Source organism: Mytilus trossulus, chromosome 7 (assembly GCF_036588685.1).
Source record: "Mytilus trossulus isolate FHL-02 chromosome 7, PNRI_Mtr1.1.1.hap1, whole genome shotgun sequence".
NCBI classification, from domain to species: domain Eukaryota; kingdom Metazoa; phylum Mollusca; class Bivalvia; order Mytilida; family Mytilidae; genus Mytilus; species Mytilus trossulus.
Window position 1 is genome coordinate 10,746,392 of NC_086379.1, and position 20,073 is coordinate 10,766,464.

Consider the following 20,073-nt stretch of genomic DNA (forward strand, 5'->3'; position numbering starts at 1 on the left):
ATGAACAAATTGTGTAAAATATTGTCTTTAAAGGGCAATAACTCCTTAAGGGGTCATTTGACAATTAAGATTATATTATCTTTTTTGTAGAGTTTTCGTACATAGCTGAAACGTATTGCTGCCTTCAGATTTTATCTATCTATAATGATATTCAAGACAATTACAAAAACTGCAAAATTTCCTTAAAACTACCAATTTAGTGGCAGCAACCCAATTACGGATTGTTCGATTTGTCTGAAATTCAGGACTGATAGATCTTGTCAGATTTGCTATAAAAGCTCTAGTTTATGAGATGTAGACAGCCAAAAACTGCATTTGACCCTCATGTTCTATCTTTAGCTATAGCGGCCATGTTATTTTTTTAATAAAACTTCGGATACAATTCACAGACTAGATATCCCTTACCTAAGGGATATCTAGTTAACGTTTGAAGGTATTTGGCCTAGTAGTTTCAGAGAAAAAGATTTTTTAAATAGTTTACGACGACAAACGACGCCGACGACGCCAACGAGAGACGACGGACGACGACGGACGCCAAGTGATGGCATAAGCTCATATGGGGCCCTTCGAGCCCCACCGAGACAAAATTATAATATAACAGATAAAAAAAAATCAGAGCTTTGACTTTAACTAAATAATAGATTTGAAAACGTACGAAGAACAATTTTAAACAAGTTAGCACGCTTTATCGTGCAGAAGCATAACCTACTCGTATTTCCAAGTATCGCCATTTCGCTAAGTTGACCGATGAGACATTATCTAATTTTGAGTTCTTACCTGTCCGGGATATGACTGATGATTAATGAAATTCGTTTGATTTGAGGTTTCTTTTGACTTTAATTAATACAAGCTCTGAGATAGATCGTTTACGTCTAAAGGATTTGTTAATCCTTGCAGAGAACCTTATACTCTTCACACTGCAAGAATTATGATTTACAACAGATGAGTAATTACAAAAGAAATCGGCTTTGATGAAGATAAAAAAAAAGTCATCTTTTATAATATAACTTTGTTGGTGTTCTTTTAAAGTCAGTTCCACTTTTTTTCAAATCTAGAAGCCATTAAGATGTTTACAAATATCACTAATTTCAACCACGTGATATCAATGTGATTCCACTTTCCTCTAAAACAAAATATCATATTTCAAATGTCTTCTATTACGGTAAGTATTGGCCAAATGAAACTCAGTGGTAGTGTAGAAAACTGATTTATTATAGGAAACCATTACACTTAGTCGTGATAAATGAGAAATTATTAAATGAATTTAAATCTATAATAGACATAATAAGATACGATATAGAAAATATTTGAAGACAAAATAAATAACCTTGAGGAATGTATATGGTATCGGGTTTTTTTTTAATTATTAGATGATCTCGGTGGACAGATGGTTCACTATCAACAGACTTTGGACACACATTGTGTTTATAAAGCAGAAATGATTATAAATGATTAAACTTGTCATTGTTGCACCATCTGATGTTAAAATATAATTTACTTTCTTGAAATAACATTACAAAAAGTGTATAGGTCTATTATATATCCGAAATGAACTAGAGAATAAAGGTCGACTTCATATCTACATACAATGAAGTCACCAAATGTCATTAGGTCCAAGAACACAGTTATATATCGTCCTTTGGTCCCTAGTGTAAAAATTGTATAACTTGCATGTTTTATTTGATATACTTTCCCAATTTATTTCTTGATAATATTAAGTGGGGGGATGTAATTACGTGCTTAAAAAAATTGGCTGCTCAAATTTTATCACGTTTGAAGCTGTCAAACTGAATTTTACACCCGGCCCTCATTATTTTGAGTTAGAGCTGGTAGAAGTTTCTGTAATTTTGATATTATTTGTCTCACTGGTAGAACACTACTCTGTAAAAATCTTTTTGAGAAAGAGCAGGTGCGATTTTTTAAATTTGAATTAATTGTCTAAGGTCTCTAAGAGAAATGCACTACGAAATTTGTGTTCTCGGGCCATTATTACACAATCTGACAAATTTTATTATTTTAATTCCTTCCGAGTTAAAAATGGAAGTCCAGAATCGGCAGATGATGCACATGTGGACGTGTCACAGGGATTATCCTAAAATAAGATGTAGGTATACCATTGTTGTACGTAAGGAGGACAGTAAAATTTCTACAATTCACAAGAAAGTTATTCTTAATCGGAACGACTACAGTCAAGTTGAGAATACATTTGTCTGATTTTTTCCACAAATCTGCAATAAAAATTTAATCCTTTATTTGGCAAAAGCATTGATACAAGCATTCTGAGAGTTTTGCATGGCAAAACATGGTCCCCTACCTGCTAAAAATTAATTAGGCTCACGTAATCTATACAAAGACATGATCTTTTAAGAAATTTTAAATCAATATCATCAAGCATAACAAAAAATGTGGAAAACTGATAATTTGAGTGAATATTCTAAGTCCAAGGACTAGACCTCTGCACAAAATATCATCCGAACCTAAGAAAATTAGAACTTGATCTGTGACTTGTCATGGTAAAACTATATACCAAATATCAAATCTATATCTTTATGATTCGGAAAACTGATAACTTGCGTGTATTTTTTAAGTTCAAGGGCCATAACTCTGCACAAAATCATTAGACCGGAACAAAATTCAAATTTGATCTTTTCATACAACTATATCATGTTTATACCAAATATCAAATCAATCATTGACTTACCCGCCCCCCCCCCCCCCCCTATTTACACTAATAGGTGCAGATATCCATCAATTATTGATCTATACGCACATATACACAAAGAAAAAAATTAAGCACCCCCTGATATATTGCATTATATTTTTCTTTACCAAAATATTAATTTGAATTTAATAATTTATTTTAACAAGATCAATGTTCCTGTAAAAAGATGTGACCATACAGGTTGACCGGTTATTAAGAAATCGACGTATCATGCACGTGAACCATGCCTCCAATTCAAATTTCAAAATTCAGTTTCCCCGCGCTTCAAATTTGAGTATTTAAGTCCGGCGATTTGAAAAATTTATTCACACATGTGAAACATGGTATGAAGACGAATATCGAAAGCTCAAAGATGGCAGATTATCGGCCTGGAGTCATCAGGGTTATCTTATAAAGCCATTGGACGTCAGATGGGCTACCATTATACTGTAGTCAGCAGTCTTGTGCGGAAACACATCCAAACCAATCACGTTAAAGCCTTGTCAAGATCCGGTAGTCCATTGTTAACATCGCAGCGTGAAGACATGACACTGCAACGCCTGGTTAGACGTATGCAATTCGCAACAAGTCATGTTCTTAAGAGAATGGTTACCTCATAGACAGCTATCAACCAGATCCTTGAGGAACCGGTTGAAATCAGCAGGACTGAAGTCAAAAAGGGTAATAAGACGTCCCATGTAAACTAACCGACATCAAAAAACGCGTTTGGCATGGTGCTTATCTCTTCGTGGTTGAAACTTGAGGAATTGGCGCAAGATTCATTAGTCAGACGAAAGCCGGTTTCTACTGCATGTAACAGATGGAAGATTGAGAGTTTGGAGACATAAAATACAGCATATACCCCAAAGGAACATCAAAGCAACTGTCTCTTAAGGTGGAGGCTCTGTGATGGTATGGGGATGCATCTTTCATGACTGCAAATTGGACTTGGTCACTATACGAGGAAACCTTAATGGTGATCAATACATCAGAGACGTTCTCCGGCCAGTAGTTGAACCCCATTTTGATAACCACCCATTAGCTGCAAGACCTGTATTTATGAATGACAACGCTAGGCCGCATCGTTCAAGGACGGTTAACGCATTTCTGCAAGGCGAAGTAGTAACTGCTCTTCCATAGCCTGCCATGAGCCCGGATTTAAATCTGATATAGCATATTTGGGACACGTTAGTCCGTCGGGTACAGGCCACTGAACCACCTGTAAAAAATTTACGTCAGTTGGAAGCAGCGTTGAACCGGCAATGGCGGCAAATACGACTGCAGGAAATCCGACGACTAACTGGAGTGATGAGACGCAGGGTTGAGGCCTGCATCCAATCACATGGTGGTTTCACCCGATATTGAAATACTGAACTATGAATAACGTTAACGAACTTATAATGGACGTTTTCTAAGTGAAATGACATCAGTATCATGCATAACGAACTCAGAAGGTCCATACTTAAAATGGACACTTTTTAGTGTTTAAACTGAACTTGTGGTTTGTGACAATCTATTTATAAAAATTTTCATTTTCGTTGTAATTTGTTGCCGTGTATTTCTTCAAGCTAATGGTATGTCCTTACAGTCTGCATTACTAATTATGGCACCAATCGTCCCAGGATCCCATGTCCCTTATCGTAATATTTGTCAATTCGAAAAAACGTAGGGGTGCTTAACTTTTTTCTGTGTATAGGAGGAAATTGCGGAAAACTGATTTGTCGGATTGACGAATGGACATAGACGGACAGAGTGCAAACCTTAAGTTCTATAACTTGCAGCTGTTTTATTCGTGAGCTGTCAACCAACACTGTTTGTATATCGATCGGTAAAAAACAAGAGGCACCAACAAAATCGGTCCAGAAAGCCAATATTACTTACGATAACATAGTGGTACAAGTAAAAAATCTCCGTATGAAAATTGTTTTAGAAAAAATTAAAATTTATCTGAAATCGCTAATAAACTGTAATTAATCTTGCAAGGAAGCCTCAAGACAGTTGTATATCTTAAGGCTTTATTAATATCTAAACAGACTAGTAAATGTTCCATTTTCTTGTCATCTCAATTTGTGCTATCTGTCCTTGCATTTCTGAAGAAAAGTTATTAAACAGATAGAATAGAGAGGATACGTGTTTGTGTTTCAAATGAATAAATGGCTTGTGTGTCTTGCGTTTCTAAATAGTGCATTTCATGGAATTCTATTGTATACAAAGAAGTCAGAGAAGGAACTTAGTTCATATTCTTTGGGTTTAAAATTCTAAACAAGTTTTTTGCGAAATTAATAAATATGGTGAAATTATAGTCTTGATTTGTTTTTATTGTTGGAAGTTATGACACAAATCAAATGTGAAGTGTAGGAACAGCTTTATCTGGCCACCGACTTGTTTAAAATATATCTTAACGGATTGGGGAGGGAGTTCAGATTGAGTCTAGTAATTAGTGAACTTTTTTTTATATATCATCTTACTCTTTAGAAATTGTTCGCAGTCAAATGGAATTAGTCTTATTAGATCTATCAAGGAATTGTATAATTCCTTGGATCTATATGCAATGATTGGGAATGTACAGAAAACACGATCTGTAGCAAAGAAAAAACATAATAAAATTTCAAATCAGAAAATATATTTAATGAGCACTTTCGCATGTGGTACACAATTTTAAAATATATAATATCATATATTCATAATATTATTCAAATTACTTTCAATGAGATTCGTATTTGAGTCAGAAGATAATTTTACTCTCCACTTATAAAAACGGACGTATCATTGCTGTTCAGGTACTTATGTTCCTATAGTGTATCCTTACACCGTGAGAAGCAGCTGTTCAATCAAGCTATAGTTTATCAATTAAAATAGTTAAGGTTTTATTTTAATTTTAGCATTCATTTTTGTATTAAAATAAGTTCGAACAAAAGAAACATGATGTTTTACTGTAAAACACGTCAGTCATATTCAGATCCAATTGTAATGCTAACTTCTCCGGGGTGAATGAAAGTAGAATGGTACCATTGGTTTGTGTCTACCACAACTGAAAAAGAATGAAAAGTTTTATTTTATTTAATGTGTAATATCCATGACCATATTTGATACATTTGACTAAAAGTTTGTATGTCATATACAGTGACTCCCATTCTTTCCAAATTGTTTACAACTTACTGGTTTATCATCGGTTTTCGATAACAGTGATTTTACGCTCAATCAGTCTGTCAGAAGCATTGTAAGAATAAAACAGAAAAAAAAGTTTTTATCCTCAGCATTGTAAAAATATAAATAAAATATAGAACACCTATACATACATTTTTAGGTCAAAGTGTTTAACCACTCGGAAATACCCCCGACATATTTCGTATAAAACAATTTTTTTCACATTATCAAGAACTTCTTTTAGGCGAAATTTTGATGAACTGTTAAACTTTTTTTTGTATCATAGAATGCGTGTATGACACGTCATTACTAAGAAATCATTATTCATTTTTTATTGATAAAATGAAATATTTTTATGACACGCCATTCCAGACAAATCATTATTTATAAACAAATATTGTTTTCATATGTAGTAATATGTTTGGGTTTTTTTCGTACAGAAATTCATTTATCTTTATAAACAAACAACGATTTTAATATATTAAGTATTATCGCAGGAAACTGCAGACACTATATTTTTGGCCAACAATTAATCAAATTTGGACAAGAAATAACCAAAGTACATGTATATAAAACATTGATTAAAAAAAGGTTTTAATAGGAAATATATATACCGATATAAATGAAATATTCCAGCGCGTTCGTTTGAAATATTCGGGCTCTCGGATCATAAAACTTGACTTATTGCTCGAAGTATAGTTCTCGGAATCTCAAGTCAAGAATTTTTGGTCTGAGTAAGGTTATGGTACTCGACATGAACTGTGCCATTCATTGTATGACAGATATACTCACACATATCCCCTTTGTGAACGGTGACATTCATTGTATGACGGCTATACTAGTACTCACATATGTCAATTTTATGGACTGTTGCATTCATTGTATGACGGTTTCACACGTACTCTCAAATGTCTCTTTTATGAACAGTGACATTTATTGAATAACATATACATGTATACTAGTACTCACATATCGTCCTTTATGAACTGTGGCATTCATTGTTTGACGGATATACTAGTACGCACACATGTCCCCTTTATGAACTGTGACATTTATTGAAAGACGGATATATTAGTACTCACAAATGTCTACTTTATGAACTGTTACATTTATTGTATGACAGATATACTCACAGATATCACCTTTATGAACTGTGACATTCATTGTTTTACGGATATACTCACAGATATCCCCTTTATGAACTGTGACATTCATTGTACGACAGATATACTCACAGATGTCCCCTTTATGAACTGACATTTATTTTGTGTCTATATACTCACAGATGAGCCCTTTATGAACTGAGACATTCATTGTATCATGTGTATGACAGATATACTCACAGATATCACCTTTATGAACTGTGACATTCATTATATGACAGATATACTCACATATATCACCTTTATGAACTGTGACATTCATTGTATTACGGATATACTCACAGATGTCACCTGTATGAACTGTGACATTCATTGTATGACATATATACTCACAGTTGTTACCCCTTTATGAACTGTCACATTCATTGTATGACAGATATACTCACAGATGTACCCTTTATGAACTGTGACATGCATAATATGATTGATATACTCACAGCTGTCCCCTTTAAAAACTGTGACAATAATTGTATGACAGATATACTCACAGATGTCCCCTTTAAACTGTGACATTCATTGTATGACAGATATACTCACAGATGTCCCCTTTAAACTGTGACAATGATTGTATGACAGATATACTCACATATGTCCCCTTTAAAAACTGTGATAATGATTGTATGACAGATATACTCACAGATGTCCCCTTAATGAACTGTCACCTTCATTGTATGACAGATATACTCACAGATGTCCCCTTTATGAACTGTGACATTCATTGAATGACAAATATCCTCACACTCTGGTGTTGGGACCAAAGTCCACGTCTTTTTGCCAGAAATCTGAGCCTGCCATGATGGCCTTTGTACATAATCTAACTGAAAAGAAATATGATGTACTTGTTTATATAAAGGTATTGCAATTTTTTTATTTTGAAAATATCTCTAATGAACTTAATTCTGTAGTCAATTATTATTTCTTCCAACAACTTTGCACCTCTGTAAATCAATAATTTAAAGATGGGGGTGTATGCCTAAGTAATAACTTAGGAAAACAAAAAGAGATGTTGTGCTTTCTGTCTTTATGTCGTGACAGTGTCCCTTTAACCACAATTCAGTTTAAACAAATATTCTTTTGGAGCTATCATTCACTTGTTTTCCTAATAGCTTCCAAGATAACAAAATATAAAATTGATTTAAACGTTGATGCGACTGTTTCTATTGCTTTCGTACTAAGTTACAAAGTGAACATGCTATTTAATATAGATTATAAAATGTGGCATTACTAATCGGTGTATTTTTAGTGTAGCATTGCTAATAGGTGTATTTTTAGAAACTAAATTCATCCATGACTGCTTTATGTCGCAGTGATTGTTCTTTTTATTGACAATCCTAGTTACAGCATCTATAAACAAAGACATAAACGACCAAGAATGAAAGTGAGTGAATAAATGTTTAGTTAAAGAAATGATTGACAAATTAGAGTACAGGTGCACTATTTAAGTACGTAATTGGAGGCGGCATCCTGATTTAATTATTAGTTTCAGGATAAAGAAGACCAAAAACTTTGAAATGTACAATTCGCGTTGTCAGCCTCTATTTGGTATGAAGTTCAATGTTGTGCATGTAGTTTTAACACATAATACTTTAACCAAATAAAAATGTGTACTATTACGTACATTTGTTGACGTGTACATATTCAAATGAGATATCCTTTTACATTGTTCATTGTTGTTAAAGATAAAGATCACGAAAACTGCAATCAAACATTTTAATAACTACACCATAAAAATAAATACTTAACACCAAACGGAAGCCTAGATGTTTAAGGAAATACACAACTTAGGATGTGGGGACAGATATAAGTAAAATCTGCATATTTTGTCAGATTATCTATGTAATTAGGCCAAATAAAAATATATATGTGTTTCCCCATACCCAACGTACCCTACTATTTAGTCTTAATAATAACCTACAGGACAGATTGTTTTGTCATTTTTCATTAAGCACTGTCTAAGTCACCTTCTCTAGCTTTTTTTTTAAATGTAACTGGAACCACCATAATATTTTATTTGGCCTTAGAACAAATCCTGTATAAGTTTGGTGTGTTTTCTCCGCTAACTACTTTCTTTTAAAATGCCGTGGGTATCATTAGCTCAGCAGCCAGTACTTCGGTATTCCAGTTTTTATTGACATGATTTTAACAAACCTTTCCAAAATTGTCCATTTATATTTTTCTTTAATTTTCAAGAAACTATGCCGTTTTTACTTCCTCAGGCAAAGTTGACCTTACATTTGTAGATGGATTTGGCTATTTTTAAGTATATTTTTTTGTCATATAGCTCTTCAAATGTTTTGGTACTTATACATTCTAGTCTTTTATATATCTGGCTTTGAGCGTCACTAATAAAGGTAAATCCAGAAAAGCGCTTGACGGACACATGAAGTTATTTATCATGTTCTTTTCATTTTGTATTTCTTATATGGCCTAAAGGGAATGAACGAATACCATCAATGCTTTATATTAGATACTCCACAAAAACGCCCAATACTATAATTACGCATTATTACACTATAGCTAGTATATAGCTGATCATATCTGCATCTCGTATTTGTACATTATTACCATGTCAGTCTAGGTGCAGCGATTTATTTATAGCAAAACTTACATGAACAAAAGCACCAAGACCAGATCCTCCCATAAATATCCAATCTAAAGAACTGGATTCGGAATCATTTGGTAAAAAATACGGTCGGTTGTAATGTTTTCGTAAAATCGTTGATATATCAGGATGACAGTTACTCCTAAAATGAACAAAATAGAAATTTTTAAATAAAAATGATATTGATTCGAGCGATTAAAGTATATTTTCCTCAAATTGTTTACCAATTGCTTACTCTTTTTACAATACTACCGAATCTGATTCTCTTCGCTCTATGTTAAGTAGGGAAAATAAAACGATGGCCTTTGTAATGGTTTAATATATATGATATCGTATCATTTTTTGTTATACTTGTTTTCAATGATTTGGGTGCAATTTATTCAATTTTTTTTAATGTAAGAGATGCTTTGTGGTATCTTTCAATAATTTTTATTCACAAATCAAATTATGAAACGGTTTCCCCATGTTTAATGTGTCTCTTTTGACTTACAATCGCTAAGAGGGTATATGGACAGTCATAGAGGGGTGAGGGGTCTAATAAAAACTAAACCATGCAAAGAGTAGGAAAATGCAACCTTAGGTTTATAAAATTTGCCGAATTCGTCAGCGAAAAGGGTTATAAAAGAGAATAAATCCTGAAACTATGACTACTATATAGTAAACCATAATGTGCTTACAATTCGCAAAAAAGCGTATGAACCGCGCCACACTTATGCTAGATATATATACGTCGCAAAACATACTGTATAAAATTCTTATTGATGATGGACAGTTTTCTGAATGACAATCACACTACATCTTCTTATTTTTTAAATGAAATCTGTCATCTATGTTTTTATATATATATTTTTCATAACATAGTGGTTCTGTCATACTTTAAGCGTAACCCGCTTTGAATAAAATCCCCTCAGTGTCAACCTATTAGCTTCTTCGAGTGAATTATGTCAAAACAAACACTAACATCAATTTGTAAAGTGTATATTCATGTTAAAACTGATGACACAATACCGTAACAGGTGTATATGTATGTAAGACTAGCTAAGATTATATAACTACATATGTTTCCAATACAATATTTTGACGAAAAAAAATAAATATGAAATCAATCTTAATACATGTTAAAATACAGAGGTGTTGGAACATGTTAATAATGATGCAATTTGGAAAATGTTCACCCGTATTTTTTTCTTCTTCAGTTAATGAAGACTGTAGGGAGGGAGGGTGTAAATTTAAAACAACTTAGTTTTCAGTGATTTGTCAAAATGTAGTTTATATCATGTTTTTTAGAATATAATTTTTAAAAATGTGTCCTTGATGATGATGCCTCCACTAGCATATAATGTTATAAAAGACAGCATTACTATATGAACGGTAATATTGATGCTTCCTAAATTCGTGTTTGATCTGAGTTTTGTGGTAATAACCAGTGTGTATAATTAGGTTGTATTACATCTAATTTAGATAAGATAAAGTTCGAAAAGGAAGCGAAATTCAGTATTATTTTTTTTCATTTTTAAAGGAGCATAACTCTATAACGGTGATACAGAAATAGTGACGCCACCCAAATTCAAACTTGATCTATGTCTTGTGGTAATAAGCAATGTGTACGATATTCATAACACTTGTTTGGGGAAAACTCAAGTTTCTAGAAAACGAATACCATTTTTTGGACGTACGAGCTGCTGGTTAGTGTTTAAGGACTACATCGGGAATTAAGTGCTCCTTTTTTACAGATTTTTTTTTATATAATTAAGATTATAACACAATGTTGACTGCCGTTCCCTATTTTTGAGTTTTTTTACCTTTTTTGTTTGTTTTTTGTTTTGTTCACACATCATTGTCAATATAATGGAATTTGATGCGATTGTCATACAAGTGAGAGGTTAGCTAGCTTTAAAACCAGGTTTAATCCAACATTTACGACATCAAAAAAAATGCCTGGACCAAGTGAGGATTATGACAGTTATTATCCTTTCGTTTGGTGTGTTATAGCTTTTGATTTTAGTGAAGGTGTTTGGTACCACATTAATGGATGCACTGAAGAATAGTATAATTACCCTGTTTGTTATTGAGTAAGGTTGAGACGTAGAAACGTTTTTTCAATCTGTTTTACACCTAGACCGAATTCTTCTGTTCCTATAATGCATATATTTCATAATTTACAAATGCTTTTTATTGCTTTTGCTATTTACTATTTTTTATATGCACAAAAATAGTTAATAGTAAATTCATTTAAAAAGCAAACGTAAATTAGGAAAATTATACATTTATAGGGACACAAGAATTCGGTATATTTTTCACCATGACATTACTTAGATATTCACTTCCGATTTATCGATTTTATATCATAAAAGGAAAAAAAGAATATTATTGATGTTTCATGCATCTTTAATTGGGAAATTTAATGAATTTACAAAGAATTATATATAGCTTCGATAGAAAGAATGTAATCAACAAGTTCTAACATATAAACTTTCATCCAATTAAGACAAACTGTTAGAGTATTTAGTTTCCATGTAGTTTACCGAATTTGGTACGTGAATCGAACGGAAATACATTTTTTTTTTCGAAATATCTCTGTGCATTAGAGTCGAACTTGAACCGAGAGAAAAAAAAACTATTAAGATGTTATCTTGTGTTCTCTGGTATATAAAAAAAAACTACGTGATCAACAACAAAACTTTTGAATGCTGCTATTATGTTCACGTATTTTAAATGATACGAGCTATCACCTTATTAACACTTAATCTAAAACAAATTACAGTGTGCAAGCTGTTCACAAAATGTTCACAAACCAGTGCCGCAACCAACGGAAAATGAAAAACAACTGTTCAAACACATATTCTATGGAAATGACTACACGTATTCGGAACTTATAAACTCAATTCATATAAACAACTAGGGAAATATCAGCCAAGTTGAACATACTAGAAAATTCAGTGGCGGATCCAGAACTTTTTGTAAATTGTGTGTGTGTGGGTGGGGGGGGGGGGGGGGGGTCACTGACTAACCTGAGGGGTCCCGCTCCAGGCATGATTCAGTGATTCTCTATAAAATCAACCAAATTGTTCCCACAAAAGGGGGACCGGGTCCAAAGCCCCCCTCCCTGGATCCGCCTATGAAATATGTACTTTAAATTCTTACCACCCAAAGTACCACGTTTTTTCTCCCTCTTTAAAGTGAGCTCTGTCATCAGTCATATTGAAGGCATCTTCTAAAGTTTCAAAGTCTGTTTTGTAAGGGAAGAACTGACATTCTTCTTCAGTAACTTCAAAGGCATCTGTCGTATTGACATACAGTTCTTTTAAAAAGTCGTAACTGAAAGTGTTCATGGCGGTCCAGTTTTTCGTTGCATCTTTTATTAGCACCGGCACTGCAGTATAAGCGTATTTCTTTGAGAAATCTTCTACAGAAATTTCATATTCATTAGGCACTTGGTGTAAATTTCGGCACATTTCACAGTTAGTTAGAGGTCTTGCAACTTCTATAAACATTCCGGAATTGTCTACTGCACATCTAGCTTCTGTGATTGAGTGGATAAAATCTTCCTTCTGGTTGTAAAACATAAACAAAACTCCGAATATAATAGGAAGTATCCCTCCTAAGAAAATCAGTCTAAGATTGCGCTTTTTAATTCTTTCGTCAACTTTGGGTTTTTGTTCGTTTTGATTTAAATCTTTTTCCTCTTTGAAAATCTTATAGACTTGATCATCAGAAATTCCTTTTAATTTTGCTTCACGTTTTAATTTTAGAAATTTAGTAACCAACTTTATTTGATTATCCATTTTGTAAGTGACTTTAATAAACGATCCTGTTTAAACAATAGATCCGGTTGTAGTATACAGTAACATATGTCACATAAATAAACATGAAACAAAAACCTTCATTTCAGTCGATTGTCATTCGATCCCTTTGTAGCGTAAACGAACTGTGCTTGTTAAAGTTTCTTCTGTTGAACAAGTCCTACTACCAGGAAATAAAATAACGTGGCCAATGTTTATATCTATTCGGAGTCCAATTGTAGTTTATAATAAATACAGAGATCGAGTAAGCCATAAGATAAGTTTATCTTGGATACCGGTATATACCCTTTATATAGTCTATTTCAAATTTATTTTTAAACGTACGAAAAATCGATTTCACATTTTAACCTTACACAACTGTATTGTAGTTGTCAATTGATAAAGGTCAATAGAGAGTGACAAATGTATTGTCCATGCGAAATCCAAATAACCATATGTAAAAAAAAAAATTTTTTTAAATACCTGTTTAACGGTCTAGTGGTATTAAATTATTTAAATAGCTGCGAAAAGAATCCTATTTGTGTGTGTAGAATTATTTCCCCATAAATCTATTTTAAACATCCTTGTCTAGGCAATGAGGAAGATTATAAGACACCAGAGAGTCAATTAACTGTAATAAGTCACGGTTGGGTCTAGTTCTTATAAATTTAGACTGAGTGATCATTCCCTAGGCATTGAATTGGGAAGGTACAGAGACATTCCAAGAGCACAAAGATAATGTAAAAAATGTTGAGTCCTAGCTCGATAGGCATGACAGAAAACTAAAACATTATTTGTTTTCTTTTAAATTGGAACCCTCCGAAGTCCTGTGAAATTAAAGAAGACTACGTCTGGATATAAAAGCTAATATTTATATTGTGATTATTGATAAGGAAACATATTATAAATTAACTGTTTGCAATACTAAGGGTTCTCTACCCCAATGCAGGAATATATTACCTTACCTGTATCTAGCAAAACCATTTCTAATTTTTGGTCATCAATGCCCTTCAATAAACTTCATTCTTTATTTGGCCCTTTTTAGGTCACCTTGCCCAAAGGGCCAAGTGAGCTTTTCCCATCACTTGGCGTTCGTCGTCGTCGTCCTGAGTCCGTCGTCGTTAACTTTTACAAAAATCTCCTCTGAGAGTACCATGCCAAATTTCACCAAACTTGGACACAATCATCATTGGGGTATCTAGTTTAAAAATTTAAAAATGTGTCCAGTGACCTGGTCTTTCAAAAAAATCATGCTTCAGGGAACGTTCGCCTGCTCCGAAAAGAGCTGCAGTGGCTGCAAATAAGTTTTAAATTTTCACTGCCAAAAAAACAGACTGTTTACAGTGTTGTCTCCCCTCAACGCATGTATATTTAATCTTATTTTTTAAATTATTTTAATCATTCAACTTGCTTTAATTGAAGTAAATTAACATATTTTTACAGCCAAATACAAAAAAAAAACATAATACTTTTTCACCAATTATGTTCATAAAAAGGGACCTCCCTCCATATCTATTTTTATTCGGGTAATAACCCCTAGTTTTTTTGTTTTTTTATACGAAACTGTTTATAGCACCCTAAGCCTGGTCACTTTGATGAGGAACGGTCGTCAGGAGTACACAATCATACAAGACCTTGTATTTTTTATGCGGAACGCTCATTCGGAGTACACAATAATACTAGGCCTGGTATTTTTTAGGAGGAACGCTCGTTCGGAGTACACAATGATACTAGGCCTGGTACTTTTGATGAGGAACGCTCGTCTGGAGAACTCAAATATACTTGGCCTAGTCTCTTTGAGGAATGCTCGTCTGGAGTACACAATAATACTAGGCCTGGTATTTTCTTAGGAGGAACGCTCGTTTGGAGTACACAATAATACTAGGCCTGGTATTTTTGATGAGGAACGCTCGTCTGGAGAACACAAATATACTAGGCCTAGTCTCTTTGAGGAACGCTCATCTGGAGTACACATTCATACAAGGGCTGATAGTTTTGATAAGGAACGCTCGTCTGGAATATACAATCATACTAGGCCTCGTATCTTAAATGAGGAACGCGCGTCTGGAGTACACAATCATACAAGGCCTGATATCTGTGATGAGGAACGCTCGTCTGGAGTACACAATCATACACGGCCTGATATCTGTGATGAGGAACGCTCCTCTGGAGTACACAATCATACACGGCCTCATATCTTTGACGGGGAACGCTCGTCTGGAGTACACAATCATACAAGACCTGATATCTGTGATGAGGAATGCACGTCTGGAGTACACAATCATACACGGACTCATATCTTTAACGGAACGGTCGTCTGGAGTACACAATCATTCAAGACCTAATATCTTTGATGAGGAACGCTCGTCCAGAGTACACAATCATATAATGCCTGATAGTTGTGATAAGGAACGCGCGTCTAGAGTACACACTCATACATGGCCTAATATCTGTGATGAGGAACGTGCGTCTGGAGAACACAACCATACAAGGCCTGATATATGTGATGAGGAACGCACGTCTGGAGTACACAACCATACTATGCCTAGCATCTTTGATGAGGAACGCTCGTCTGGAGTTCACAATCATACAAAGCCTGATACCTGTGATGAGGAACGCACGTCTGGAGTACACAATCACACTAGGTCTGATATCTTTGATGAAGAACGCTCGTCTAGAGTACACATACATACTAGGCCTGATATCTGTGATGAGGAACGCTCCTCTGGAGTACACAATTATATTAGGCCTGGTTTTCTTGATGAGAAATGCTCGTCAGGAGTAAACAATCATTTTTTATGAGGAACGCTCATCTGGATTACACAATCATACAAGGTCTGGTATTTTTTATGAGGGACGCTCGTCTGGTGTACACAATAATACTAGGCCTGATATATGTGATGAGGAACGTACGTCTGGAGTACACAATCACACTAGGCCTGATATCTTTGATGAATGACGCTCGTCTAGAGTACACAATCATACAAGGCCTAGTATCTTTGATGAGGAACGCTCGTCTGGAGTACACAATCATACAAGGACTAGTATCTTTGATGAGGAACGCTCGTCTGGGGCACACAATCATACAAGGCCTGATATCTGTGATGAGGAACGCTCGTCTGGAGTACACAATCATACAAGGCCTGATATCTGTGATGAGGAATGCACGTCTGGAGTACACAACCATACTATGCCTAGTATCTTTGATGAGGAACGCTCGTCTGGAGTTCACAATCATACAAAGCCTGATATCTGTGATTAGGAACGCACGTCTGGAGTACACAATCACACTAGGCCTGATATATGTGATGAGGAACGCTCCTCTGGATTACACAATTATATTAGGCCTGGTTTTCTTGATGAGAAATGCTATTTTTTATGAAGGACGCTCGTCTGGTTTACACAATAATACTAGGCCTGGTATTTTTTATGATCAACGCTCGTCTGGAGTACACAATAATACAAGGATTGGTATTTTTTATGAGGAACACTCGTCTGGAGTACACAATCATACAAGGCCTAGTATCTTTGATGAGGAACGCTCGTCTGGAGTATACAATCATACTAGGCCTGATATATGTGATGAGGAACGCTCGTCTGGAGTACACAATCATACACGGCCTGATATCTGTGATGAGGAACGCTCCTCTGGAGTACACAATCATACTAGGCCTGGTATTTTTTATGATCAACGCTCGTCTGGAGTACACAATAATACAAGGATTGGTATTTTTTATGAGGAACGCTCGTCTGGAGTATACAATCATACTAGGCCTGATATATGTGATGAGGAACGCTCGTCTGGAGTATACAATCAGAAGCCTTTTATATTGGAACATTCACTCTAGTATCTGAAATCAAAGTATGTAAAATAAGGATTAACAATTGGACAACTATCCACCATAGTTCAAATGAAGTGGCTGACAAAAAGTAAAACAAAAATACCGAACTCCAAAGCAATTTATAACAAATCAATGTATGAAAATGAAATATGATAGACATAAACCAACAACAACCATTGAACTATAATAGGCTTTTGACTTAAAAAAAGGCACACACATAATGTAGCGAGGTAAAACATGTTTGCTGGAATACCCCCCCCCCCTTTTCCCCTTTTTTTCTTTACCTTGGACAGTGCGAACGTCCAACATAAGAACAAACTATAGAAAATTATTTGAATAGAATTTAACTCTTCAGGTCGATACACAGCAGCAAAACTGGATATAAAAAGTATGGCACAAAAAATATATAGCCCAATTGTATACCTTCTTGAGTAAATTAAAAATATGTCAAAAATGTCTATTTTAATTTTTTTATAGTTTCTCTGTACGATTGAATAAACTAAAGGGTTTATTCTGGCTATGTCTCAATTTGAATTTATAGGTCAAATAGTAAAATTTATGTTAGAGTTACCAGAACTTTTATGTAAACAATGAGATTATGTAGTGGGATTATGTTGTAACGACACTAAACTAATGAATCAAGGTAAATCCAGGTAATTCTTGTGGAAAATAAAGAAAAAAATTAGTTTATATTACAATATTTTATCTAATAATTTCATAGCATATTTTGTGTAATTTTTTTTATCTAAAAGCACAATATGAATTCGAATGTATAGACATAATATTATTCATAAGCTGTTGCAATAATTCAGTTGCAAACATTAATATATACAAGTACATGTAATTAATATTACTTGAAATAATTATTCTTTGAATCAACGCACTGAATTTTGAGTTACACTAATCAAAGCACCAAAAGTACGCTAAATTGACATTAAACATAGCACTCACACAATATTACGTACATTGCACTTAATTGGACATATATGTATATACAATCTTATTAAAATAAGTTCTCATCAATTGCTCCTCGATTTTTTATATGTCGCCGTGTCGACATATAAAAAATCGAGGAGCAAGTGATGAGAACTTATTTTAATAAGATTGATGTATATGTATACAAGATAATACAAAGTCTAAATCAATGTGCATGATATGAGAAGCACGTCTCCATACTCGACTGGAGTTAGCTCGTCATTTTGTAACCTTGTTTTCAGTGTTTGCAGTCTGTCATCTATTTCCCTGTATTTCCTCTTTTTTGGAACACGTTTACCGCCGGCTCTGTATTGGATAAGTGTGAAAGCATGGAAAGCTTCTTCTTGTCTCAACAACTTTATCATGCTGAAGATGTTTGGGGAGAAGCCTTTACTTACTTCTTTATTTTAATATGCCTAAACTTTCTAAATGATTTGTTGTTATATGACCTTCTGTTTCGTAGTGGTTCCATTGGTGTTAACATCTCAAAGTAGGAAAGGTTGTTCAGTAATAGTTTGAGTCCAGTCACCATCTTCTGTGATTTCTGCTGCTGAAGGTGGTAGTGGTAATAGCTTGTGTCTCTCGTTGTTAAGCTGGTATTTGCACGATTAGAAGGTTGATATATGTTCAACTAGTTGGTGTCCATTCCCAGTTTTCAATTCTTCTACATCTGAAGCTATTTAATACATCCTCACGATGTGTCTTTGTGCAATAAGAGTTCAATTTCTAATAGTCTGAATGTAATCCTATATTAGAAGATGATTACTTGAACAGTTTCAAATTGTTCAGATTTATTCAAAGTATGATTTGACACTACAAAAATGCGAAAATAAGACTATTTACAGTGTTAACACATAGATATGTATTGCCTATATTATATAGGAATCACAAAATTTAAAACGGCATTACCTACGAGATATTGAAATAATTAATTGCTTTAAATAATATGCCATAATATCTCAGTAGCATGACCTAATTGAATCCGTATTCATCACGGTGACCGTCAATAGAACCCTTTAGCCATAGCTGGGTCCTCTGTAGCCCAGTGGTCTAAGTAGCCAAGTTCATGTAATGAACCCCTAGACTGTCAGCACTGAAGTTGTGGATTCAAACACCTCACGTGGTAGGTGCATTTGACTCTCATTTTTTGTGATTATTGGTTTGTCAGTTTTCCTGTGTACTCTCCGGCTTCCTCCGCACCATCGGATCACCAATAAAAATCTGACCTCTTGGATCGATAAACTCAATAGTCATGAAAGTGACGTTAAATACCCAAAATAATCAAACAATCTACAAAGGGGGTGAAGGTGGGATTCAAACTGCGTCTGAAAAACAATGACTTGGTTGACATCTTTAATCCAATCATAGCTTGTCACAATGACGATTTGAATGACTCTTAGAACTAAAAAGAGCATTGCACTCTAGCAACTGGTGAAAGTACATTTGATTTGAAGTCGCTTAATTATTATCATTTACTTCAATTTACAATCGGTTTTTGACACTACTTAATCGACCACACATTTAGTGCAAGAACACTATTTAAAATATTAATCGCATTTAAAAATTTTGTCCTTCCATCAATAAATCCTGGCAGTATACGTCAACGGAAATTCTGTCAATTACAACAGTCGTTCGGTAAATGTAAAACTCCCATTGTCTTTAAAATATACCCCAAAGCGGAAGTCGTTTTTCCGTCTCGTCGTCTGCTAAATTGGTCCGTGAAGTCATAAAGTAATACAAATGTTATGAGACCATACCATAAATGGTGCTTTCTGTAATGTTACTTTACTGGAAATGGCGGTTAAAGTACGTCTACTTACTTTTTATTGTAAAATCTTTAGTAAGGTATTCTATCAAATTG

The 20,073-nt window shown here is 34.2% G+C and overlaps 1 protein-coding gene across 1 annotated transcript; it reads right to left on the bottom strand.

Moving 5' to 3' along the window:
• Positions 1-5,314: 5,314 nt before the first annotated feature.
• LOC134724622 (uncharacterized) lies at positions 5,315-13,713 on the bottom strand. Its single transcript, XM_063587757.1, has 4 exons — positions 12,758-13,713; positions 9,620-9,755; positions 7,700-7,829; positions 5,315-5,732 (listed from the first exon to the last, which is right to left on the bottom strand). The coding sequence occupies exons 1-4, from the start codon at positions 13,396-13,398 to the stop codon at positions 5,647-5,649; spliced, it is 993 nt and encodes a 330-aa protein (XP_063443827.1). The 5' UTR covers positions 13,399-13,713; the 3' UTR covers positions 5,315-5,646.
• Between the last annotated feature and the right edge of the window lie 6,360 nt (positions 13,714-20,073).